Raw genomic sequence first — 25,358 nt, 5'->3', positions numbered from 1 at the left:
GCTCTGCTTCCTTAAGCTGGGGACACTACTCTGAACTCCGCGGTTGTTTCCGTCACGTGAACTCCTCGAGTGATACTGAGGATGTCAGGAGCTGGCAGGAAGAGGTCAGGAGTGAGGAGAGGGGAGAATGAGGAAAATAAAAACATTCTTGTAAACTAAAAGTGAAGAAAAGAGGCTAAAAAACTGTGAGGCATCAGGAGCTGTGCTGGAGCCAAAGGGATACTGTTTGGTGTGGGGGTGACATTCATCTGCAGCAGAGGGCAGGAACTGGGGAACTGATACAGTCATTTTTGTCTGTGCAACAAATTCTACAAAAATCTATTCTGCTGGCTGCCGCTGGCTTTAGTACAGTGAATGCTCGTTTGTCAAGGGAATGGTGATTCATGGGGGTTTGACAGAGGGAATCTGTTGATAGCTTTTCATAAGCAATTACTGCAATTCAACAAGCCGTTAACTTTCCCAACTTATGGCTGGAAAGCTCCTGCTGGGAAGGAGCAGCCTGGGCTGTGAGTAGATCTGGTGGAGCCAAATGTTACCCACACACTGTACGGACACAGCAGCACAAGGGATGTTCCTCACAAAATATGGGCAAAGCCATCAGCGAGTGGGGCTGGTGCTGAGGCCTGCAGTCTCACGGCAGTGCTTTGAGGGCTTTCAGCCCTGTGCCAGTGCAAAAACAGGCACGGGGGTCAGCAGAGGTGTTCCAAGAGCTGCATGTGGCCTCTTGCACACTTCAGACACTTAGGGATGTTGTCACCTGGGCAGATGTTACCTGCTGGCAGTGGTGCTGTGCCAGGTATGGCACTGTGGGGTGGGTGGCATCGTGCAGAGCACAGCAATGCTGCTTCCTTGCTCGCAAGACTTGCAGCCCGTATAAACAGTGAAACCAGGTGCAGATTTCATCTGAAGCCTTTTTTAAGGATATATGTGGTGCTGATGCGGATGCTGAGTGCACAGTGTGTGTGATTCCTGCAATTGTGATTAATTTATTGGTGGAGCTCAGCCCAAGTGTCTCCACTGGTTAGGAGTGCACGGATTTGCTTTATTGCTTTAAAACCATGGTGGGAAGTCACAGGAGCTGATAATGACCGCCTTTGCAGCAGCACCACAATTAGAGACCACTTACATTTCAAGTGCCTGAACAGTGGAGTCCTCTTCGGAGGATGACATTTTCCTCCAGGCATCCTACAAGCCTGTTTTTGACAGCTCTGGTTGCAACACTCGGACGGATAAACGCGTGATTGTGTGTACAAACTGCTGGCTGTGCTGAGAGGGCTCTCTCTCCCCTGCCTGGGGAGGGGCTCTGGTTGATCCCAGTGCTGCTGGACACAGACAAGCAGTTGAGTTTTCTGTCCTTGCAAGGCAGCTGAGAGCCGCACGGCTGCTCACCCTGCCTGTTCTGCAGTCATGTCCATGCAGCATCTCCACATTTCTCTCCCTGTTCAACTCTGAACCTGTGCTCTGCTATTCTCTTTGGACATATCCAAATCAGTTTCGGTGTTCCGTCTGCAGTGTGAGAGATTTCCCTGAGTCATATCTACATGTTCATAAGAGCCCAGTGGTTTATGTTGAGGAAGACGGGAGATAAGGCCAGAGCCCTTTTATCACAGAATGTAATGGCCTGAAAATGTCAGTTGTGTGGAAGCAACTGCCAAATTTTGAGCCTATAAAGACGGTTCTAAGTCCCACAAATCAACAAGTTTGGAGCGGATTATCGGATGCTGGCTGTGTCATTTTCCCAGGACTCCAGGCATGTTGGGAGCCAACGCTTTAATCCACTCCGATGCGGTGCTCGGCGGGGCGGGCGCGCTCTGCTGCTGCCGCACTGCGAACCATTCGGTGGCTCTGCGGTGCAGCAAGGAAGGGTTTTCTGCTGGAAGCAGAAGCTGCAGGGCTTTTTTCTGGTTTTCATTCAGAAATAAACTCCATCTTTGCTTAAGAACTATTTTTAAGGTCACAAAGGCAGGATACAGAAATCAGTGCGTTTCATAGATTTCCTGAGTGCTGCCTCACCACTCCTCTTCCTCCTTCTGTTTCCAGCAGACTTCCTTCCGAAACTGACATCCTGTGAGCCTGCCTCTGGGGTGCAGCATGGGGCTGGCCCTGCTGATGGGAGGCCTGGCACACTGCTGCTTTGGTTCGTACTGGTTTGAGCCTGGGATAAAGGCTGAACTTGCACCATGAACACAGCCGAGCTCCTGAGCTCTGATGTGATCGGAGATCTTTTATCTCTGCCCCGTTTTGACTTTCTGGCCACACTTAATCTGACAACCCTCGTCTTAGATGTTGCTCCTTGGGTTGCAATAATTTGCAGCAGTTTTCAGTGTTGTACGAATTCCAAGCATGCCCTCCTCGGCTCAGCCTGACCTGGCCGAGTGCTGGTAGCAGCTCACCCCACGTGGCTCCTGCAGGGCACGAGTGTGGCATGGCCGAGTGCCTGCGGTGCAGAAGGAGCTGGGTCGTGCCTCCTCTGGTACTTCTGTGAGCTACTGAAGATGTCTGTGGTGTCTAGTGGAAAAACAGTGGAACACTGTAAATGCTCATGGGGTTATTTGGAAATGCAGATGACTGAGAGGTACTGGCTTGGGAGAAAACTGCTCCTGCTTTCCTTGCTGTAGAGTAGGTTAAGGTGGTTTAAAATGGAGCAAAATTTCACCCATTCTGTATCAAGAATCCTTTCCAGCACAACTTCTAAGTGAAATTTCCCAAGCTGCAGTGTGATTGTCTGGTGCCTGAGTGAGGATGTGACTTGGTCATATCCTGTTTACCCTAAAATGATGGAGCTAAAATATCTCCTTGGTGCTGCAGTTTACAGACAGAAGCAGCATATTGTGTCACCCCACCCGAGAGCCCAAGTGAGGGAAACACCATCTGTCTCCTCCTGTCCTTCAGAAGAACTGATGTCATCAACAGAAAGGTGTTTTAGAGGAAGGATGTCTGTGACCAAAATAATGCTTGGCCTGCTTTACAATAGTTACATCCTGTTTACCACAGAAAACACTTTGCATTTATATTGGGTCTGTAAACGTGATTTATAAACAGGTGGAGGTGACAGATAAGGAACTTCCATTGGCTTCATCCGTCTGCACTCAGAGCAGTTCCACTGTGCCCCGTGAGGCTGCTGCGGTGGCACGGCCCAGCAGAAGGAGCCCACGGAGCTTTGGTTTGCAGGCGTTGGTAACGAGTAGTGAAGAGGAGCTGGAAATGTGTTCCCAGGATAAATTGGTAAAACCAAGTGCTTTTCTAAAAGTTTGGCTGTGAGTGAAAGAGACCATTAAATCAGAAAAATGAATGGCTTGCCATATTCTGTGCAGAGCAGGAAGAGATTGTGTTGCTCAGTTACAGAGAGAAACATATACACTTGAGAATTTGGGCTGCAGTTTTATTTTTTAATGGAATGAAATGCCGTAAAACTGCAAAACACATTTAGCAGTCGTTTGTGTCTGCCACTTGATCCTTTCGTCTCGCTCCCATTCGCACCAGGCAGCAGCTCTGGGAGCATCCATTCCTGTGGGGCTGAGTGGGGCTGTGCTCACTGTGTCCCCCAGTTGTGCAGCCAGGAGCTGATCGGGGCTGGGGGCTCTGAGGAGAGAGCTGCAGGCAGCATGATTTGATCCCAGGAATTCAGGTACAGGACTGGCGAGCTCAGCCCAGGAAGGAAGGGATGTGCCAAACAGGGCACTCATCAGCTTCTGTCTGATAGAAGCATGCAGTCCAGTATCCTCGCATTTGTTCTGCCTCAGTGATGCTCCCGGTTACTGTTCTGGGTGGGAAATCCACAGTGTGGCTGATTTCAGCAGGGCATAAAATGTGTGACACCGGACTGCAGGCTGAGCTCCATCAGCACAGAGCTCCATCGGAGCTGCCTGGCACAGTGTGTGTGTGCCTCTTGCAGGCAGGGCTGTGGTTGCCACTGCTCCTTGGCTGGCGTCCTGCACATACCCACACTTGTTGGCCTTTAGCTGTGTGCCAGCACCTGCGAGGGTGACAGCTCAATTGCAGCTTTTGAGATGAGCCTGAAATGATGCTGCAGCTGATGTGGTAATGGTCCTCTCTGTGCCCGTCACCGAGCGGCGCCGGCTGTCCCCACGGTGCTTCTTCACAGCTACTGGGGAGCGACAGCAGGTAGATGGTCGGCAGCCAGACTGCTGTGATATTCAGGCGATGCTGAATCCATTCACGTCGTCTGAGCAGAAATCATAAGGATAATCTCAGAGGACTCAGGGTGAGAGCAGTCATAAATCTTGGGTACATCTTGAAGGGGAAGGAGAAATATGAAGCGTCGGTCTGGTTGGTAAATGCTGCTGTCGTGCAGCAGTGGCGCTAATTAATTTAGCACAGGGTGGTCGGGTCAGTTGCGTGCTGTGGGCTATGGATGCCAAATATCCACTCACAGGCTGCATTCATAGATAAGGACTCCTTATAATTTGTCCTCTGCCATTACTCTTTCACACCTGACACGGGTGCAAAGTCACGGTACCTACCCAGTGGCTCCAATTACAGTGCCAGGCACCCAGCTCCATGGGAGGGCTTTCTGCCAGGACTGCAGCCCCCGGCCCCACGATACCTTCAGTTCAGTCAGGGTAACGCAACCTGCTGACAAAAGAAGCCAGATGCACACAACGAACATCTTGTGAACGGCTACAGCCCTATGTTACCCTCTGTTTCCTTGCTTGGTGACAAGGTGCTTTCTGTGGGTCCGGTGGTTCAACCTGCTGAGTCCTGGTGAGGAAGAACTGCTGTGCTGAAGCACTGATGTGTGCATCTCCCTGCAGCTGCAGCCGGAGCAGCTGGACTGTGGAGCAGCGCACCTGCAGCACCCGCTGGCCATCGTGAACCCCATCACCGCCACCCCCATCCTCACCTACAATGGCCTCACTGCTGTGGCGGTCACCAGCATCAACAACTACACTGTGGTGTTCCTGGGCACTGCCAGCGGAGGACTCCTGAAGGCAAGTGTGGGAGAGTGGGCAGGGGGTGGGGAGTGGGGGTACAGCTGCTGTCGGTATGGTTGGCCCGCAATGGGAAGTGTGTGTTACCAATTTCTCTTAGCACCTGCTTTCATTTGCCAATAAAGAGGTAATTGGATGCTGCTGTGCTCTGTGCAGTGACGTGCACTGCCTGGTGACTGGTGACTGGTTAATTACTGTTCAAGGCTGCCGCTCGAGCAGGATGTACTTGATGAGACCTGTGCTGAAAATGTTATTGTGCAGCATTTAATTATTAACAGCTCTTCTAATAAACTTCCCCTGTGAGCTGAGGACCGTGGAGGGCTCCATGTGGGCAGGGAATGCCAGGCAGTACCTCATTGAGTCCCGCACAGGTGTGGATCCCCGTGCCTGACAGAGACAAGGTGTTGATTTTATGCCGTGTTCCAAAGGCAGCACGGCGCAGCGCGGTGTCTGGAGCCAAGAGGCAAGCTGGGGTTTCAGTAACTTAAAGGCTTAAAGTTTGCCAAAAGAAGTTTTGATTCCAGCCAGACACAACAGTTTAGTGTGTTCTTAGAATCAAAAGTCCATAGAGGAGGAGGGGGGAAGCCCCGGAGGAGAAGCATGGCTGACAGATAGCTGCTGTTGTTAGCCTGCTTTATGTGGAATACTGGATCAGAATGCTTGCAAAGAAGAAAAAGGATCCTGTCTCTTCCCTCGTTTCCAGTGCTTCTGGCAGAAGCGTGGGAGAGATCAGAGGGCGATGGCTGCTCTGAGTCCTGCCTGCAGGGGCAGTTGGAGCCGGCACACCTTCAGGTGCTGTGCTGGGAGAGCGTGTGCCACACACAGCACAGCGTGATCACACAGCGCTGACAGCTCTCCTTTCACTGCCATTGCAGAGCAAGCAGCCTTATCTACCGAGTCTCCATTAGGGAGAGGCTCCTGGCTCCCCTTTGCTGGGATAATTTGCTCAGATAGCTCTAATCTAATTCTGCAACACAGCTGCATAACCAGAAGCCCTTTTACCTTCGGGGTCCTTGTTATTTGGCACGGGATACGAGATACTTTGCGTGAGTTATCACTTAGATTTGCTGCCTGAGAAAAGACAGCAAAGGGGCAGAAATAGCGCTCGGCCAGCTCCTTCCAGCAGCAATTATGGCTGCCAGGGAATGGGGAATTAATCAGATAGTCTGCAGGCGGGCATCTCACAGGGCCGTTATCTGTGCCATGGCCAGCAAAGTCATTAAAGGAGCAGCAGCTCCGTGTGGTGCAAGGGAGGGTATGGGCAGAACGACTGTGGGATCACGGTGCTCGGAGGGAGGGACCTGGGGCAGCAGCTGGGAGCAGTGGGCACTGGAGGAGAGCTCAGCAAGGAGGGGAAGGGTGGCTTAGAGCTGAGGTGGGCACCAGGGCTTGGTTCCTGTGCACTGTGGGTGATCACAGGTGAATTATTTGGCTCTGGATAGCCAGGTTTTAAAAGTGGCAGTGACAGTTCCCTTCTTTCTCTATGGCTGCTCGCATGGGAAGCACTGTGTTCAGCCTGCGCTAGCTATCTGACCAGGACACATCAGTGCAGCTCTAGTGTAAGAATTAATTAATCCTATGTTCATGAATTAATCCAGACTTCAGAGAGAGCAGGCTTGCTTGGTCCCTGCAATTACTGCCTCCTTAGCAAGGAGGTAGGAATTTTCCTGACTCCCTTTCAATTTTAAGCTGAAAAGTGACTGTCATGTGAAATTGTGTAGCCCTATTGTTATTTCCTCTCAGCAATGCCACATTTAATTTGCTGAGCTCTCAAGTCAAATGCCAAGACATTCTGGGATCTGAAAAATGGGCTGACACTGTGCAGCCTTTTCCATGACTGCTGGTGGCTCACGGGTGGTTGGTGAGGCAAGGTGGGTGCAGCTCTCCTGCTGCAGCTGCTGCGTCCCCGGGAGTCAGCAGGGATAAAAGCTTCTGGCCATGAATGACACACTTATTTTCAGATAAGCAGGGAGGACGGAATGCCACATTACATGTCTGCATTGCTGATTGCTGCTGTTTTTCATTAAGCTTTAGAAGTGAAATGTTCTTTGTAACAAAAACGCACATATGTACATAGTGAGGGCTGAAGGCTGATGCCATTTACATCAGGGTGCAGTGAGAGCAGCACTCAACATGTGCCATCGTGGTGCTGAGATGGGAATGGCCTGGTGGCCGTGTAGGCAGGCAGTGCTGCAGGCAGGACCTGAGGCGGAAAGGATTCCAAGTGGGCTATTGCTTCAGATAGAGAGACTGAGGGGTGGGAGGTGTGTTCAGCACGAGGCATTTTTCCTGGCGGAGTGGCTTCCCTGTGCCACAGAGATGGTTTTGCCATAAAGCTTTTTGTCTGCAAGCTGTAAAGCATTTAAAGGTCTGCAGCACTTGAAGATACAGAATGTCTTTAGATACCCTCTTGATTCTTGTTTATAACTAAGGTAAAATAATCTTCTCTCCGTAGTGTTTGAGAAATAGTCTCAGAGAGTGGCTTCTTCTCACTACAGATTAACCTGGACAGTGCCATGAGAGTTGTCAGCAGGAGATCCATCTCAGTGGCTTACGGAGAGCCTGTCCACCCCATCATGCAGTTTGACCCCTCTGATCCCACCTACCTCTATCTGATGACATCCTACCAGGTGAGCTGACAACGCGCTGCGATGCCAGTGGGCGGAGCAGAAGAAGCTGGGGGATTCAGCTGCTGTCGTAGCACCCCTCCACCCTTCCTAATGCAGTGCCCGTGCCTGCCGTGCTGCTGGCAGCGGTCCTGCAGTGGATGGGCTCACCATGCCTCCACCCTGAGCAGTGCGGTGAGGGCAAGGCCAGTGCACTGGGATGGGGATGGTGGGCGGTGGGCACAGCACTTTCCCCACTGCTGTGTCTGGTTTCAGTGGTGAGGTGTGGGCTGGGTCTCTGCGCTTTCCGGCTGGGCAGCAAGTTGTGCATTATGGTTTACTGGCCATATTTCTGGAGCAGTGTGATTTCAAGCACACACAAGACTTTTTCCTGCCTTGTGATGATTCGTTGCTGTCTGAGGCAGGGAATATTCCCGTTATTCACATTGGCTTTCCTGTCTTTGTGGTGGCGAGATGAAAGGAAGAGTGAAAGATATCTAAACTGATCCCACTTGTGGGAGAGGGAGATAAGCTGAGGCTGTTGCTTTATAGAAAACTGAGAATTATGGCATGCGGTCTGTGAGGAGGCTTTGGGGAATCCCAGCAGAAAGGCTGCCTGCCAGGAGGGCTCTGCAGGGGCAGCTCCTGCACAGCCGCCAGCAGAGCAGGGATGGGGCTGTGTGAGCCTGCAGCAGGTAGGAACAGACGGGCTCGTCTCCCTCAAGTGAGCAGGGGAGGAAGATGAGAGCTGAGCACTCCGGGCTCTGGTGGTTTGTCCTGAATTACATTTTAATCTGTAGAAACAGATGCACAACCACAAACGTTACATGTTGCATTTATATTTCTAAGCCCTAATTCCCTGCAGATTGGTCATTATCATTTCACAGAACACTCCCAGGATGCCTCTCCAGCTGATATTTCTGACTTTCGCCTGTCTGCTGTCAGGCTGTGCTGAGGACCTCATTCCTGGCTGGATAAAGCTCTGAGAGCAGCACCTCTCTGCTGCTCTTGTCTGCTCATTCCTTTACCAACCAACCAGACATGTTGATGTGCCACCAATACCTGAGGAGCAGAGCATGGCCAGGGCACTCCTGTTGTTGACCTCCGAGTTACCAAACTTGTTTTTTCCTCCCAACCGTTCAGAAATGGAAGGAGGAAAATGCAGAAACTGACGCACACTTTCCCTCCAAGTGTGCCTGCAGAGTATGCCTGCAGCAGTTACTGTGATCTTTTTAGAAACTAAGGTTTTCAAAATGGTGTGGCTTTCTGATCAGTTCATAAATAACCAAACACCATTTGGCTGTTTTAAGAAAGGAGCTCTCTCAAAGCCTGAGGAGCTTTCCAAAACCAAGGAGAAGCTGTGAAAGCAGCCCCAGCCATGTTCTCTGAGGCAGTGGAGAGGTGTCGTGTCCCTCCCCATCACTTTCCCATCACACACTGGTGCTGAAGATGCTGGCTGAGGAGGAGCAACCCAGCCCTGCAGAGCTGCAGCACCAGGCCGGTCCGGTCACGCTGCCTGCAGTGCCGCTCCGTGCTGGTGGCTGCAGCAGTGCTGGGCTCTGTGCCTCACTGCTGGCCGCACCATCAAAGCCAGGTGCAGCATTTCTGTGGCATTACAAAGCGTTTGGATGCAACCATGCTGTTGTTGTGCAGATGACACGAGTGAAGGTGGCTGCCTGCGAGCAGTATTCAACGTGTGCAGAGTGCCTGGCTGCAGCCGACGCGTACTGTGGGTGGTGCACGATGGAGACCAGGTAGGACCTGTTGTGTCCCGATGTGGGATGGCAACAGCTTTGGCCTTTGAGGCCACAGACGGGCATTCTTGGTGGCTTCGTATTTCTACCAGTCTTTGTTCCATCCTCACAAAATAGATACTTTTTAAAATGATCACATATGAGATGCTCTTTTGAGCCACCATGTAACAGTAGTTGCTACGCTGCAGGTAGCTGCCAGTTCAAGGAACATCTTGCAGGCATCCAGCCGTGGGACTGCCAGCCCCAGCACCCTGCTAGAGAATGTCTATAACCCTTGCAGTTATTAGTTATGGGTAGAAGACTATGCTCAAATGGAAGTTTACAAATGTAGACTGAGTATTTACAGACAAAATTTCACCTTTCTTTCCCTATTATCTGCTGAGCGTGTCCTGCTCTCACTTTCTCTGAAACCCAGTGGTGCTGATGGATGCAGTGTCTCTTATCATGGCACCAGCTGCTCAAAGGTTGCAGCAGGGCTTTCTCCTTAACTGCATGGATGGAGGAAAATGGTGCAGATGGGATTTTTTTCAGACTCTTTGATCACAGGGGTGTCAGTGTATTTATCAACTGTTTTGAAAATAATCAAGCACCAGTTGTTCCGTTGTGTCCTGCAGGTGTTCTCTGCAGCATGAGTGCATGAACTTCACAGAAGCCAATTTCTGGGCGAGTGCAAGTGAAGGAGTGCAGCAGTGCCCCTCCATGACCATTTTGGAGCCTGAGATTAATATTGACAAAGAGAATCCGGTAGGATTGATTGTTTTTTACACAGAGGGTGGTGAGGCACTGGCACAGGCTGCCCAAGGATGCTGTGGATGCCTCATCTCTGCAGGCATTCAAGGCCAGGCTGGATGTGGCTCTGGGCAGCCGGGGCTGCTGGTTGGTGACCTGCTCATAGCAGGGGTTGGAACTGGATGAGCATTGTGCTCCTTTGCAACCCAGGCCATTCTGTGATTTTTCCATGATTCTATGGTTCTGCTGTGCTAACCATGTGCACATCCCATGGGGGCTGTGCAGGGGCTGGCAGGCAGGTGCTGAGAGCTCATTGTGTCAGCTGATAATGCACTGGTTTGTGTTTTTAGAGTTCAGAATGCACAAAATGAGGGCACACAGCTGTCTGTGTTCTTGTTTGGAGTTCCCAGTTTATGAAACGCTTCTGAAGCACTGACAAATGCTAAATATGATTTTCTAAGCGAATAACTAATTTTTTTATTTCCCCAATTGTAGGTCCTGATAATACAAATAAATGGGACTATCCCAAACCTAAATGGAACAAACATTTCATGCAATTATGGAAATAATATCTACACGGTAGCCAGAGTTGCTGGAGATTATGCAAACCAATTTATTTACTGCAGTTTACTTCCACGCCAGAAGTACCCTGCATTTCCAGAAGACCAAGGTATGTGAAGGAATATAAGCTCTGCCCATTCTTGCTACTGCTATGGTAGTCGCTTTCCATAGGCCTTTTTTGCCTGGCTGTATGTGCAGATGATGCGAATGGAGAAGACAGACCCAAGCTGCTCCTGTTTCGTAGGGCGCATGGCTTTAAGGTGTGGATGTTCCACCATCTTCACACGGGTTGGCAGTATTTCAAACCGCCAATTTTTGTTACAAAGAGAAGGATGTAAAAGTTCATTCCCATGCTTACTGTATTGAGGTGTATCTGGTTAAAGTTTCTGCATTAGGTCAGTAAGTACCAAAACAAAGCAGGTCTATGGAAACTGTCACTACCTCCGTCAATACTTCCAATTGCTTTTACTTAAGCCCTGTTTGAAACTTACAGTGCCCTTCAGGAATTCTGGAAGAAGAGCAAACGTACCTAAATATAGTTCAGAAACTCTAACCTCATTAATGCAACCAAACGCCAGCCTGACATCTTCCAGTATTCCCTGTTTTGAGAATTGCCCAATATCTGATGCCCATGCTGTGGCAACTGGCGGCACAGTGGGCACCTCAGCCCTGGCTGTTGGCAGCCCAGCTTTGCACCCAAGCTGCCCAGAGCTGAGAGCTCAGGGACAGCCGCACTTCATTGCTCCTCTGGGCAGTGTGGTGATTCCTTCCAGACTCGAGCGTTAAATTTTTATCTTTCAAGCTTAGAGTGAATGCCCTATTGAAGACGACTGACTTCAGTAGGAGAAGAATTAGCCAGTCCTTTTGAAAACCCTACTTTTCATAAGCAAGTTTATAAGGCTGCATTGTTTTTCTCCCTAGCTATCCAAAGAATGGAAGATTATTAACTGTTTTTTATTGTTAGTTATGGCAATATCCAGATGAATTTCAGGAATCCAGTGCATTGATTTATTGTACATATTCTGAAAGAGGCATTGTTTCTTGTCCCTCTGCTTATATGGCAAAATTGTGGGGAAAAAAAAAACAGAAGCGATTTTTGTGTGGGGGGGAATTCAGCATAGCGCACGATGTCGCCAAAAAAGGGATCTCCACTCTTTCTCTGGATTTATTACCTTGGGGAAAGTGAGTGGGGGTCTAAGACATGTTAACCAGCATGTTTTAATTACTCTTTTTTAAAAAGATATCATTTAGCACCTACTGTAAGGAAAGACAACAATTAACTCCCTAGTTAACACTCGTGCAACACACTGGAATTTTCTGCTGAAATTTGCAATGTTCTTTTGGCAAGGGTGTTGTAAAGTGTTGATTTAAGAGGGAAGGGTTTGAAGTCAGAGGGCACAAGATGAATGGTCTGAGCTCCAAAACACAGCTTAGAGGAAGCCCTAGAGAAAACAAATCAGATTTAGCTGCTGTTTTCCCAAGGGCCTGTCTTGTCTTCTAAGAGTAAGCTCCGAGGAGCGAGGCTCTTGCAACCCAGTGTTCTTTGGCTTCGTTCTCTCAGACCATGTGACTGTCGAAACAGCTCTCCGGGTCAACAGCAAAAATATTATCCAGGCCAATTTCACCATCTACGATTGCAAAAGAACTGGAAACATTTACCCAAAGAAAGCGTGAGTGATCCATGTTTGCATGTGGCACTGCTGCCCGGGGCTGCGCTGGGGGAGGGCAGGATGCTGGTGGTTCTGGTGCCTGCATCTCCTGCTGCCGTGCACTGGGGAAACGGGGACAAATCCAACATTTTGAGGCCAGAAGCGTGTGCTGGGTGGTGAAGGCCTCCAGCCTGGGGTTAATTGGATGAGCGCAGTGCCTGCCAGCCCGATGCTAAGGGCCTGGGCAGGATTTGGCAGGAAGGTGGCTGCTGTGCTGCCAGGGACTTGCAAAGGAGGGTCCTAGCGGCATCTCAAGCCATCTGGACATGCTGGCTTTTTTAAACAAGAATAATATTTCTGTATGTCTGTATGAGACTTGTTCTGTTAACCCTCAGGCAGCCAAGCTAGCCACCCTACTCACAGCACACTGGGGCAGGTGGCTCTGTGCATGTTCCCAGCCTGCTCAGGTGGAAGGAGAGAAAATGCCAGTGCCAGTGGTGGGAAGGTTTTTCCTGGGCACATTAAAGACTGAACACAATCTGTGAAGATTTCCTGTGTGACTCAGCTCTGCTGAGCACCTCCAAATCTGCTTTTCACCCCTCTCCTTTGGCATTGCAGGTGCACCAGCTGCCTCTCGACCAAGTGGAAGTGTTACTGGTGCCCCTCCAGGTACATGTGTGTCTCCAACCACTCGTGGTGCGAGGATGCGCTGCAGATGAGGGTAAGACCTGGTACCACTGGCAGTACTCATCTGAAGGAGAAAATCGTCCCTTTCCAAATTAAAGCTTTTGCTAACCAGAGCCTCAATGTGTTCCCACTTCTGAAATTTAAACTGAAGTTAATTTAAATTAAATTGGCTTTTTAGTGATCAATCTGACATGGATGTGAGCCAAGCTTTGCCACTGTACATCAAATTTTTTGGCAGTGGTGTTCTGAGCCCTGCCTCAGCTCCTTCGGATCTCCCTGTGCTCGCTGCCCTGGTTGTTCAGCCCCACCAGACCTGACGTGGTGCTCCAAGAGCCCAAGTGGGACGGGTGGACAAGTACAGCACGTGGCTACCCCACACCATCCTGTCTGATAGCAGAACAATATGGAATGCTTCCTGCCACTGCTGGGTCGCAGCTGGTAGTTTGTTCCCTGGGAATGCAGGATGTATTTCTTCTGCTCTGTGAATTGTTTCTGAATGGATTGTGCTTTCTTGTGAATGCCTTGGCTGTTTATAATGAGTGGTTAAGGAAAGCGCCCTTTGCTTAGCAAATGTCCTGTTTCATAACACACCAGGTGTTTTATTTTGCTGTCTGGATTGGGGCTAAGCAGTGAGCTGCAGGCAGGCCAGGCACAGTGCTGGTTTGGGCACAGTCCCATTCTGTCTGTGGCCTTCCCAAGTGCTTTCCTGGGAAGCAGCCTGCAGGGGAAGGTGCTCTGTAGCCCTGGAAACGTGGCTCCTCATGTTGCATTCTTAGCTGTCAGTAAATAAACCATTGCTGGCATGGCTGCACCTGCAAACAGGTCTGCTGAGAAGCCAGCATCACACTGGCTTCGTCCATGGCATCTTAAACACTCAGACTCTTCACCCTCCTCCAGATGTGAACAGTACACTCAGCGGGAAGGCTCTGTTTCTACCTTCTGACTAACAGTGGGAGAAAGAACTGCGAGGCAACTGGTTAATCAGTCCTATAAAGTATATTTATCTAGAAAGCCATGCCAGCTGCTGTGACATGCAAAGCCACAGCAGGCCATAGGCATGAATTTCCAGCGGCAGCCCTGCTGCTTTTATTTTAACTCTTTTGGTTCAGCTCAAAGAGGCTTGGGACTGAAGTCGAAGTCTCTTTCCACAGCTTTGCTCTGTTCTACTTCTCCTAGCATGTGCATCTCTGTTATTTCATCTCCTTGTTTAGGCAGCACTGAGTGTACCTAATGAAGGCGAGGTGTGCTTCCCGCAGCCACGCAGCACAGCTCCCTGATCTCTTCCACCCGACGTGGGAAGGGCAGGCAGCCCCGCTCCATGTGTGCCCCCTGGAGCAGAGCAAGAGCAGCAGTGCGGTCAGCAGTGGGCTCAGTGCAGGCGGGCAGGAAATCCTGCCTGCTGAAAATTATTCTGCATAATGGCCCAAATATTTTGTTGTCTTTTACCCCAATGGCTCCACTGTCAAAGGCATTAATCTGGATACACCCTGGGGCAGAGGAGAAGCCGGCTTCATTTTTGCTGTAGTTTTGCAGTGTAATTTACATCTTGTGAGAGAACAGGATGGGCTTGTCATACAGATTTTAATTCTGAGTCAGCTCTGATATCTGAGCCATCAATTCAAAGTGAGAACAAAAGTGAGGGACAGATGACCTTTTAAAATCATTTTTCAGCTTCGTTTAGGCCTTTCATTGCAGATGTCCCCCCTTCCCAAAGCCCCCTGCAGCCCATTATACCCATTCCTCTGCATGCGCACGCACACAGGCCTGCACACTTCTGAAATAATGTGCGGGAGGGAGACTGCAGGAAGGGAAATCCCTGCAGGGGTTGAAGAAACACGTGTGGCCGTGGATGAGACATCAGCTCCCAGCCAGCAGGAGGGTCTGCAGAGCTGCCCTCATGGGATGCATCGCACCCCTGCAGTGTCACTCCATCCGCAGCTCCTACCCCTGGGTGTGTGCAATGAGTGAGCTGCCCGGACTGGCAGCGGTGAAGTGCATGCAGGGTTGTGCTTTGGCAAGGAGTACATCTCTCCCAGTGCAGAAGGATGGAGATGCAGAATCACTGCAGATGATCAGAATGCACCCTCTAACATTCTCTTTTTTTCTTCCCATGTCTGTGCAGAAGAAAATTGACTGCCCACAGATTGTACCAGCCCCGCTGGACCCAATGCCCACGGGAATGTCGCGAGACATCACGATCACACTGGCCAACACGATCTTCTCTGAGGTAGGTGAGATTCTGAGGTAGGTGAGGGAATGGGAAGGCTCAGACGAGCCAACTTGGTTATCTGAGCTGGGGTGGGATCGACTGCAGGGCATCTGAATGCAGGGTGGGTTCTGCTTCAGGGTGGGCAATGGCCCCAGGCCCCCATGTTAGCTTCTGGCAGTCACTGCAGAGCCACTTTTTGCGTGTGAAAGCATTCTTTCTGGAAGGTTTTGTGACATGAAAATTGTAGTAGAGCAAAAAATGGGAGTGGACATCCAGTGCTGCTTTCTGAGATGTTCATACCACGAGGATTCAGAGGAATTTCAGCTAGGAAAGCTGGGCACTGGGAAAACATGTGACTGAGCTCTGGTATTTGTAGAAGAGTGCTCTGTCATTTCAGGTCAAGTCTTCAATAGAGCTTCTGGGGCTGATTTGCAGCATGCATATGGACAGTGCTCATATGCCATGCAGCCAGGGGACTCTTCTTCCTCGAGAAGAAACCCTCTGAGAAAGGGTTTGGAAGGATGGGAGGAGCTGTGTGACCCAACGAGCTCCCCTGGCCCAGCCTGCACTGCCGCTTCCTGCTTGAGGTCCAGCCTTTGTGAGCACGGATGTGCTCCTCTGCAGTCAGCAAAAAAGGCCAAGAAATCCTTCTTCCTCTGTGGATGCTGGAGGTGGCTGGAGAGGAAGCCATACCACACGTAACCTGATAGGAAATGAAGTCAGCAGGAAAGGGGCTGAAGCTCCTCCATCCCCAGGGGTGACTGCTGGGGCCCCACTTCCTTTTGCCACCATCTGCGGGCCATCCTGGGGCACCACTGGGATCCCTTCCTGCCTCAGTGGGCTGGGTTTTCTGCACAGTGAGGCTCCCTTTCCCCTCCGTGCCAGGAGACCGCAGATTTCTTTAATCTCTGTTGTCAGATCTGTCCATTGTTAAAGGAGCAACTAGACCTCAGTAGCAGCAGAGCAGCAGCCTGCTTGGAGATAGGAGTTCTACCTGACCGATGGGGCATGACAGTAACTTGAGGCTGGATATCATCCCTTGTGTTATCAGTAAAGCAGCACTGAAAATCTGCTTTTGAACATCCTCCCAGCTAGATCCTCATCTGAATTAGAGATCTACTCTGTGCAGATGTTGGGAGCAGAAGAAAGGTGGCTTTGAGCCCAGGTCCCTGTTGGTGTCTGGGCTGGTGCAGGCGCAGCTGCAGGGGATGCGTTGGCCCTCCGTGTGTGACAAGCCAAGCTCTAAACGATGGTCTGAGGCCGTGACAGGGTGCAGGCCGTGGCTCTGGATTGTGTCAGGGCTGCCCCATGCCAGCGTGCTTGCAATAGCATGCAGGACACGCAGGAGCCAGGCAGCTCTGCCACCACACTAAAAGAGCGGGATTAGCCAGGAGCAGAGCCCAGCCCTGTTGGCAGTGTTGGGTTGTGATTTCTCTGACCATTGTGCAGCCCAGGCATTCGTGGCAGAACCTAAGGAAGTCATAGCACTTGTTGCATCCATTGATGGTGGTGCAGAACTGCAGAGCACGCTTGCTGTGGTCCTTCAGCTGTTGTCTTCCCTTCCCCAGGAGACGGCCCTGGAGTGCCACTTTGGAGTGGAGAGGACGTTTGAAGCCCGCTGGGTGAACTCCTCTGCTGTGGAATGTGTCCATGTGTTGGTGAGTCAGGGTATGGCCGTGAGCCCCTGGTGCTGCAGGGCAGGACCAGAGCTGGGAAATCATCCCTTGGCCCCCCAGAGAGGGATTGAGACCCTCTCCCCTCCTCCTGCTCTGCCTGCACTGCCAGCTGAAGAAGCACGAAGCAGGTTAGTGCCCCAAGCAGGGGCTTGCTGCGTGCTGCTGGCTCAGCCCTGCTCTGCTGGGACTCTGGAAAGGAGCTGCCTGGTTCATCTTGTTAAATGGAAAAGTTCAGTAACGCAGACAAAATTCTGGCCACCTTCCAGTGCTGCTAATTCTGGCTCTTTACTTCTGAAATAGGATTTGGTCTGAGAAAATGCTCAGACGCTCACCAAAGAGCGGTGCGCAGTTTCTGCAGGACAAATCGCTTTTCTGAAATGCAGCAAGCATTTGGGCTCCTGCCAGTGGGAATACTGAGAGGCCAGAGAGGAGCACTTCCCCTCCCCGTCACCTGCAAACCCTGTATCATGGCCCAGCACTGAACAGGAGCAGGCTGGCCAGGCTTTTAATTGTCCTGTCTGTTTCTACTAAAAGTGTCATCAAAGCAGAGCTAGGCTCTCATCACAGTGTGTGCGGTGCTTGTTTACCTTCTGCTGAGACCAACAAAACAACTGAAAGAGAAAATACTCTTCCCCTTCTTTCCTTCTGCTACCAATGAGACCATGCTGTTCTGAGAAGCAGGGCTAGGAGGGGCACCAAGCAATATTAGTCAGTGCAGTGTGTGCATATAACCTTGTGTTTTACTGAATGTCCTTAGCTTTTGTTCACTGCTGTTTTCCTGCAGCTCCACACGTCAGAAAAAAGCCATCTCTTCCCAATAAACCTTCAGCTGAAGGACAGACCAGACAGATTTATCGACAGTCCAGAGATGATGACAGGTTTGAGTTCTGTTCCCATCTGGTCAGTATGAATGATCCCAAAATCCTGGCAAAGTTTAATGGCTCAGGAGATATCGTGGGCATAGCCCTTCCTTTTCTCTCCAGCACATGCACAAAGCACGTTTACCCAGACCTGTGGGTGTGCAGACATGTGCGCAGAAACCAGACAGATGAACACTCACTTTACACTCGGGCAAACTCAATCCCTGTCCTTGAGCATGTTGTTGGCCTCCTGCAGTGCGTGGGATGGAGAGCGTGGGGGCTCAGCACAGGGCAGGGAGTGTCCCAGGTCAGCAGAGGAATGTGTCCTGAGCAGATAAGGGACGGGGAAAGGCCCTGTCATTGCCCAAGGCTGTGGCATCGAAACTCAGCAAGCTGTAAAAATTGAGACTTTTTTTTTTCTCCTGTGCTGACAAAGTATGAAATGTGTAGATGCATTTCAACCATCCCACTCTGTCTCTGGGAAGAATGCTTGGATTCCTAAAAAAGCCCTTGCTACATCAGCAAACTGGAAGGCAAAAAGTCAGATGAGAAATGCACCCAAAACAAGGCATTTAGATAGGATGAGCCCAGCCCAGCCTGCAGCGCCAGAGCTTGCACAACAGCCTCTGCTCCCTGCCTGGCCAGAGCCCCGCTGCTACACCCGGCTGAATGCTATGGCTGTGTGCAGCATCTTTGGGGCCCTTCCTCTCACTAGCGTTAGCAGTTCTACACAAGGTATTGATCTGTACTAGATGCAAAAGAGGACTATGTCCTTAAATACGGGATTATCTTTGGAGGGTGGCTGTAGAACGTCGGGAAACAGCACCATCAGTCACTGACCCTGGATAAAAAGATTTTCCCATAGTAAATCCCAGTGTGTGAAGGAGATGTATCTTGTAAAGCTTTTGAAATATCCACATAAGCATGAGCCATAGTTTCCTAGCAGAAAGAAGAAAGTGTCATTTTTTATTTTTTTGAGTTACAGAGCGGTAAGTGATTCGATACGGAGAAAAAGGTGATTTGAGCTAAGATCATTCTGATATGCAGTGGAGGATTGTGAATTCCACGTGTGTTGCTGGGAGCATTAAGGCAGGGCATAGAGAGGAATCCACATCTCCTCCTGCAGGAGAAGGGGTTGGCTTCTGTGCCCTGTACTGACATCAGTTTGAATTTGCCAGAATATTTGGAGTCCCGTGGGACTGCTGTAGTTTCCTGGCTCCTCCTTGCCTTGAGCAGATTGATGCAGCTGAATTGGGGGCACTTGCAAGCAGAGATGAAGACTTGCCTCGCCAAAATAAGTGTGTCTTTTGTACTGACTCTAATGAGTTACTGTTGTTTTCTGGTGTTTCCTGATACTTATTAGCCTTTACTGTAACTGTGTTTTGGTGGCTCACTGAAGGAATTCCAGCTGGCTGCTGTTGGGTGGAAGGCCAGCCAGTGTAACTCTCCGGTAGGCACAAACTGAAGTGAGATAAACAGCTTTTTGTGGAGAGTGGGAGCTCCTTTGTGCCAGTGGCGTTTCACTGGGATAAGCACAGGTAGAACGATGAGGGCTGAGAGACTTGTTAGTTGTTTATGAAGCACTTTGAGATCTTCCTGTCAGCGTAAGTGTCACACATGAGTGTTGCTTTATTTTATGTTCTTCTGCAAACTCTCCTCTGGGAAAAAGGGTGTGAAAGCATCGTTTCCTGAATGTTTCTGGCTGTTTATCTCAGCGGATGCCCACACTCCGGTGGCAGAAGGCTTTGGGCTGGAAAGGAAACATAACCTATGGCACTGGCTGATGAAGAGGTGAAAGTCTTGTAGGAAAACAATTTGGAAGCTAAGCAGATCTGAAAGGAGAAGTTGATGAAGAGTGCCTATGATCACTGAGCGGAAAGGGAATGTAAACATTGTACAAAGCATTATAACAATCACATTTTTGTCCCAGAGCATGGAAGCGATGTGATTGCTGTGCTAAATGATGGAGCCAGCCTTGTCAAGCAGCTTCCCGTGCGGATGTGGAGAATTGGAAACATGTAGCGTAGATTGACAAAAGGTTCTGAGTTTGAGTGTGGTTTGCTCTTCGTAGGAGGAGAAAAGGAAAAGAAAGTGCTAAATTATATTGTGATGATAACAGGCGCCCAGTCCTTCTGGGAGTTCTGCAGGATGGCAGCCAAACGCTGCCTCATCTTTGCTGTGTGTGCAGGCACTTCTGCTATTCCACTGGATTTCAGCTGCTGGTTGGTTAATATAGCTGTGGGGGCTTTCCTTACTGCCTAAAGCTAAGCGAAGCTATGAGATAATCAGGCCCAGAAGCTCACATTTTCTCTTGTCTCTTGTGGTGTAGTGGAGGTGTACAACTGCGCGACGGGAAGTGCTGACTGCTCCCAGTGCCTGGGCAGGGAGGACCTGGGGCATCGGTGCGTCTGGAGTGAGAGCAGCTCCAGCTGCAGGCTGAGCACTGAGTCCCCGCAGCCCTCAGACGTGTGTCCAGCTCCTGAGATTAAGAAGGTGAGACGTGGAGGAGCGCGGAGGAGATGTGGGGCAGAGCAGGTGCTGGCTGTGCTGTCCCTGGCTGGGAGCTGCGCTGTAGCCCTGACACGAGGCAAGGTCAAGACCAGTGGGAATTATTCACTGAGCTTTTTTGCTGTTGAGTCACCTGAAAATAGAACACCACATTCCAAAATCATGTCACTAATGACAAGATTCAATCTTCTTCATGATAGCAGGAAAAACAATAACAGCACAGTCAAAATGTACTAGGGGTCCTGGGGTTGGTAAAGCAAGAAGAATTTGTAGGATCAGCTGAAGGATTCTTATCAGAAATAGCATTTAGTGGAGCACAGCTGGAAGATGAATGGTGAGCCCTATCTCCAGACACATGCTCTGCAGCTCTGCTGAGATTAATAGTGATGGAGAGGCCTTTGGCATTATGCATTTTGAAACAAATTTTATTTAAACTGCAGTTGTTTGGGGAGGTTTTTGGATCGGGGGTTTTTCTTAGAGAAATGGTGTGAGACAAAAAAAATTTGTCCACGATGAGTAGAAAAGAAACTAAACGGAGCAGATCCTAAACTCACTAGGAGAGGAGAGGAGGCTCGAGAGGGAAAGCAGCTAACGTGGTCCTCGTAATACAGGGTTTCTGTTCTTGGGAGGCATGTGGTTATAACTGCTCAACTTCCATGTGCTGTAATGCTACACAGAGGGACTGCAGGGACCCCCCCCTGCCTGCCTCTTCCCTCTTGTCATCGTGGGAGAGAGCCGTTGCTCCATGAGCCAATCCTTCCCTAATGCACCTTGAGCATTATCAGCACCTTGCCAGAAAATAACAGAAGGAAACCACAGTTTGGGCACAAAGTGCCATGGAACTCTGTTGCTATTTCATTAGTAGATGGTAAATCCATATCTTTTGGAGTCACACAAGCAGATAAGGCCTCTCAGAGCCCTCCTGCAGGCACGGAGCATTTTGGTGGGTGAGCAAGGATACCAAGGCTGGTGGCAGGCAGTGGTCAGCCCTGCGTGGGGAAGGAGCTGCCATGCATGGCTGATGCTGGGATGTGCTGACAGCAGCCTTGGGACGTAACCTCACCAAATGCACTCTGGTACTGGTTGGTGTCACCAGGCGGTTTACAATTGCACTGCTATGGTTTGCCGTCGCATCTGCAAAGGGAAAAATGGAAGGGATTTATGTAACCCATTTGGTGAGGAAGTAATACTGGCGGTTTCCTCTTCATTGTAGCATGAGGTCAGAAATGCCAGGTGAAAAAGCAGTGATGGCTGGAGATGGATAGGGACCAGCTTTCTTGAGTCATTAGATGTGTCCTATGTCACCAGTTGCAGGGATGCTGGCCAGATATCCCTTTTTTTCTTCTTTTTGTCATGAAAGACCCTGCTGTGTATAAAAATGCAGCAGCAGGACCGCCTCTTCCCAGTGCAGTAACACCCCTGCTCTAGGTTTCTGTGTCTCCAGGTTTGTCTCTATCCCACCTCCGTGTGGTGAGAAGGCACGATCATTCACCCTGGATGTGTTTGGAGCTGGAGTAACCCCCAGCCAAGCCCCCGTACCAAAGCTGCCCAGAAGCGTGTCACTTTCTTGTTTGCAAACCGCAGCGTGGGCAGAGTTTTGGTGGCGCCGCAGAGAGCCGCAGCATGGGCAGCGGGTTGGCCTTCTTCACCAAGGCCAAGGGAACACGGGCACGGGGACAGGACAGCTCAGGACCGAAGGAGGTTCTCCTCCAACCTCTCCCTTGGTGCCACAGATCGAGCCGCTGCGTGGGCCGCTGGAGGGGGGCACTCTGCTGACCATCCGAGGGAGGAACCTGGGCCGCCGCTTCAGCGACATCCGCGGGGCCATCAGGATTGGGAGCGTGCCCTGCGTGCCGCTGCCAGGCAGATACGTCGTCTCCGAGGCGTGAGTGCCAGGGCGCGGCGAGGCGGGACGGTGCGGCGGCGGTTTGGCCTCGGCGGCCCCGGGGGCGGCCAGGGCGCGGGGTGGGCGGCCGGGAGCGGAGCCCAGCGCTGCAGGAAGAGCCGCGGCTCTGCCCAGTGCTGCACAAACCTTCTGCCTGCAGGATCGTGTGCCAGACCGGGGCGGCTCAGGAGGCGTTTGCTGACGTGGTAACAGTTAATGTCAGCCGGGAAGGGAAGTCTCGGGAGCGGTACTCCTATATGGTGAGTAACTGCCTTGTGGAGGCTTCTGCGGTGACCCTCACGCTTACATTCCTCGTACCCCTTAAACAAGCCTTGGTCCTCCAAGCCCCCAGCTCAAGAAAGAGGTTCTAAGGCAAAACTTGTCAGAGACCATGAAGAGCAGCTGATGTGTTTTCTGATCTATAGTCACCAGAACAATATCGGCAAACCCAGGCATGAGAGCGAGAAGCAGAACTGCAGCCGAGGTGTCACAGTGCGCTGCTTGTATCGAGAAATTCGGCTTCTGTTCTCAACTCTTGAGATGGTTCCTCAGTTGCCCTACTTGCATCTCTGTTTCTCCCGCTATATAAGAGGAGTTCATTTTCTTCCTTTTCTTTTACAAAAGGGCTGTTGCGACTTGTGAGACTTTATATGAATTGCAGAGTCTCTTGCTATGTAAGCTAGGTACCATGAATTGCTTGGAATTGCTTATGTTTTTTGTTGCAGAGTTTGTCTTAGTTTTCACATGAGAATCCCGTGTCATTATGAAAAGAAAAGCCCTTTATAGATCTGTACTGTGCAACTGCACAGAGATGACTTTCATCTCTATAAACCTAAACTAATTCCATGTAGCTCTTCTCTTTCTTACAAGCACCCTCATCTCTGGCTAGATGCTATTCATGAGTAGCCCCATGCATCCAGGGCAAACACAACGGGATGGGTGCCAAGAGCATGCTGCTTACTCGGAGTCTGTGCTTATGCTGTTGCTTTTGCTGGGGAAGAATAGACTACACTGCAGTCTAGAGGCTTGAGGGAAGACTTGAGCCCCAGGAAATAGCATTTGATTCCTGGTAGCTCCTGTGAGGAATTTAGGATGGGATGGTGGAGCACCATCCTCACGCTTGTAACTGGTGGTGTGTTCGGTGTTTGGGTTGGCACAGACAGCCATGGCTGGCAACAGCCATCAGGAAGAGCGCTGGGGAGGGGATGGCATGGCCAGAGCTGGCTCAGTGCTCTTTCCTGGAGGGCGACTGCTGTGGGACCCATTCCCACAGTTTCCAGAAATTTCTGTTCACCTTCAAAACATTTAGGAGATCATACAGTGTGGTAGAAATAGGGTACCCCCCTGTAAGTAACCTGGGATTTGAGATTTCTGGGGCCTGAGTCATCAGGATATGTGTGCTGCCTCTAGCAAAGGCATCCATCACCTGCTGCAGCACCAATTGTTTTGTTGACAAAGTGAGAAGGACTTGAAGGGTGGAAAAAGCTCAGCAGCTTCTTAGCGTGCAAGGAAAAACTCCCTCAGGAAGCACCTGTAGAAGCACCAAATAAAGCAAGAAAACAACAGCCAGTCTGTGAACTTGAGGCCAGTCTGTGCTGGATCCCAGCAGGCTGATGATGAAGGCTGCTGCTCCTGGGGAGCATGGACAGGAGCTGTTTTTGCAACATGGTGCAGCAGAAAGCTGCCTCACGTCTATGTGTCTCAGCCTGGTCAGCCTTTTTCTCAGCAAAGTTTGGACAACAGATGAGATGATGCCCTGCTCTGTGTGCATGTAGACTGCACCACACAAAGCTGTTGTCAGTAAGATCCGAGCATGAGCAGTAATACCAGTTTACCTAGAAAAGACTACAGGACTTCTAGAACAGCCTTTCCAAAGAAGTACTGGTCCTTTGTAAAATAACAGATACTCTTTGGTATTGGTATTGATGCTGTGTCCTTCATAGACACTGTTAGACAGAGAGAGTTTGGCTGTAATTCTGACAAGGAGGAGGCTGAAATGCATTCCAGACTTTTCCAGGGCATTCTAGTGGTCTCTGGATTATCTGAATTTGCACAATGAACTGAATTTGCAAAGCAATCGGTGCTGGCAGGGTGTAGGGAGCAGCAGCCACTTGCTGTTGCTGAGGAAAAGAACTGGAGGCTTTGGGGAGCAGGAATAATCCTCTCTGTTGTTGTAGCTGCACACTTGAATACGTAGGTTTGGGGCCAAGGGCAGGAGACAGCTGCCTACAGACACTCGGGGAAATACAAATTAACAAAATGAATCTCATGGAAATGGGTAATGATCAGAAACAACAGAGGAAACGGCTGGAGAGGGATGGAAGCAGCGTGAGTGTAGGACAAGGGCAAGGATAGCTATTAATAATCGTGTTTGTGCGGCTGAGACTGACAGGGAAGGAGATGAGTGCCAGGCGGACGGAGCCGCTCACCAGCACGGGCTGCAGCCGCCGGGGGCGGACGAGGTGAGGAGGAGCGGTGAGCGCTGCGCAGCCCTGAGCCGCGAGTTCCGCTGCCTCCGGGGTCTGGGAGGGCTTGACAGGGGATTACCGAGCCGTTTATGCAGGGTTCTTGAAGTAATTACTCGCTGTGCCCTCGGTGTTCTATCCGAGCCCCAGCAGGAAGGTTGCCCAGATGACTCTTCTGGGGCAGTGCGGTGGCGTGCAGGCTCAGCACTGCATTAGTCATCAGGGCCTCAGGCTCATGAGTCTCAGGGAGATTTCCAGGGGCTGCAAATGAAGATAACAAACATGGTAATTTCTGCTGAATATGGTGAGAGGCAAAGTAACTTCCCCCTTAGTTTCTGTAGCCTCAGGAGACTGGGATTTGAAGCTTCCTTAAGAGCAGATTTGAGACTGTTATCTGGAATCAGGTGGCAGTTTTCAGAGATCTCAAGGCTGTTGTCCAACAGGGCTTTAATACTGGCTTTGCACTGAGAAGCAGATGGATCTGAAGGGTAGAAATGGTGGGAGTTGCAATGAATTTCCTTTCATGATGGATCATGAGCTGCCTTCCAGCTCTGGATTCTGCACTGGAGTTCTCAAGAGAGTGGTGGCACCTGGGCTCCTGGGTATAAATGAACTCGTGTCATTTATACCGGGAGCCTTGGGACTGTTGATTTTGTACAGTCTTGCTCCTCAGTGCTTGTAACTCTCTCCTTGTTCTGAAACCAAGCCAGCCAAAGCTTTTACTGTGCTGCTGTTTGAGAGCCTGGCAATGCTGGATGCTTAAATTTACTGCAGCAATTCCCATGTATGCTCTGGAGTGTCCAGTTTACCAGGCTAG

The 25,358-nt window shown here is 50.4% G+C and overlaps 1 protein-coding gene across 1 annotated transcript in view; it reads left to right on the top strand.

The window, feature by feature from the left end:
• Positions 1 to 25,358, top strand: part of PLXND1 (plexin D1) — a 65,163-nt gene that overhangs the window by 8,165 nt on the left and 31,640 nt on the right. The window contains exons 2-14 of the mRNA XM_042880965.1: positions 4,776 to 4,952; positions 7,451 to 7,582; positions 9,212 to 9,312; positions 9,927 to 10,056; positions 10,537 to 10,711; positions 12,164 to 12,272; positions 12,870 to 12,972; positions 15,061 to 15,165; positions 16,716 to 16,805; positions 17,608 to 17,701; positions 20,013 to 20,176; positions 21,925 to 22,076; positions 22,237 to 22,336. Of these exons, the coding sequence (XP_042736899.1) occupies positions 4,776 to 4,952; positions 7,451 to 7,582; positions 9,212 to 9,312; positions 9,927 to 10,056; positions 10,537 to 10,711; positions 12,164 to 12,272; positions 12,870 to 12,972; positions 15,061 to 15,165; positions 16,716 to 16,805; positions 17,608 to 17,701; positions 20,013 to 20,176; positions 21,925 to 22,076; positions 22,237 to 22,336 (1,632 nt within the window). The remainder of the gene's footprint in view (positions 1 to 4,775; positions 4,953 to 7,450; positions 7,583 to 9,211; positions 9,313 to 9,926; positions 10,057 to 10,536; positions 10,712 to 12,163; positions 12,273 to 12,869; positions 12,973 to 15,060; positions 15,166 to 16,715; positions 16,806 to 17,607; positions 17,702 to 20,012; positions 20,177 to 21,924; positions 22,077 to 22,236; positions 22,337 to 25,358) is intronic.

This window comes from Lagopus leucura, unplaced genomic scaffold (assembly GCF_019238085.1).
Source record: "Lagopus leucura isolate 7727_CA_CO unplaced genomic scaffold, USGS_WTPT01 Super-Scaffold_100028, whole genome shotgun sequence".
Lineage (NCBI taxonomy): Eukaryota > Metazoa > Chordata > Aves > Galliformes > Phasianidae > Lagopus > Lagopus leucura.
This window is presented reverse-complemented; position numbering and strand designations above follow the sequence as displayed.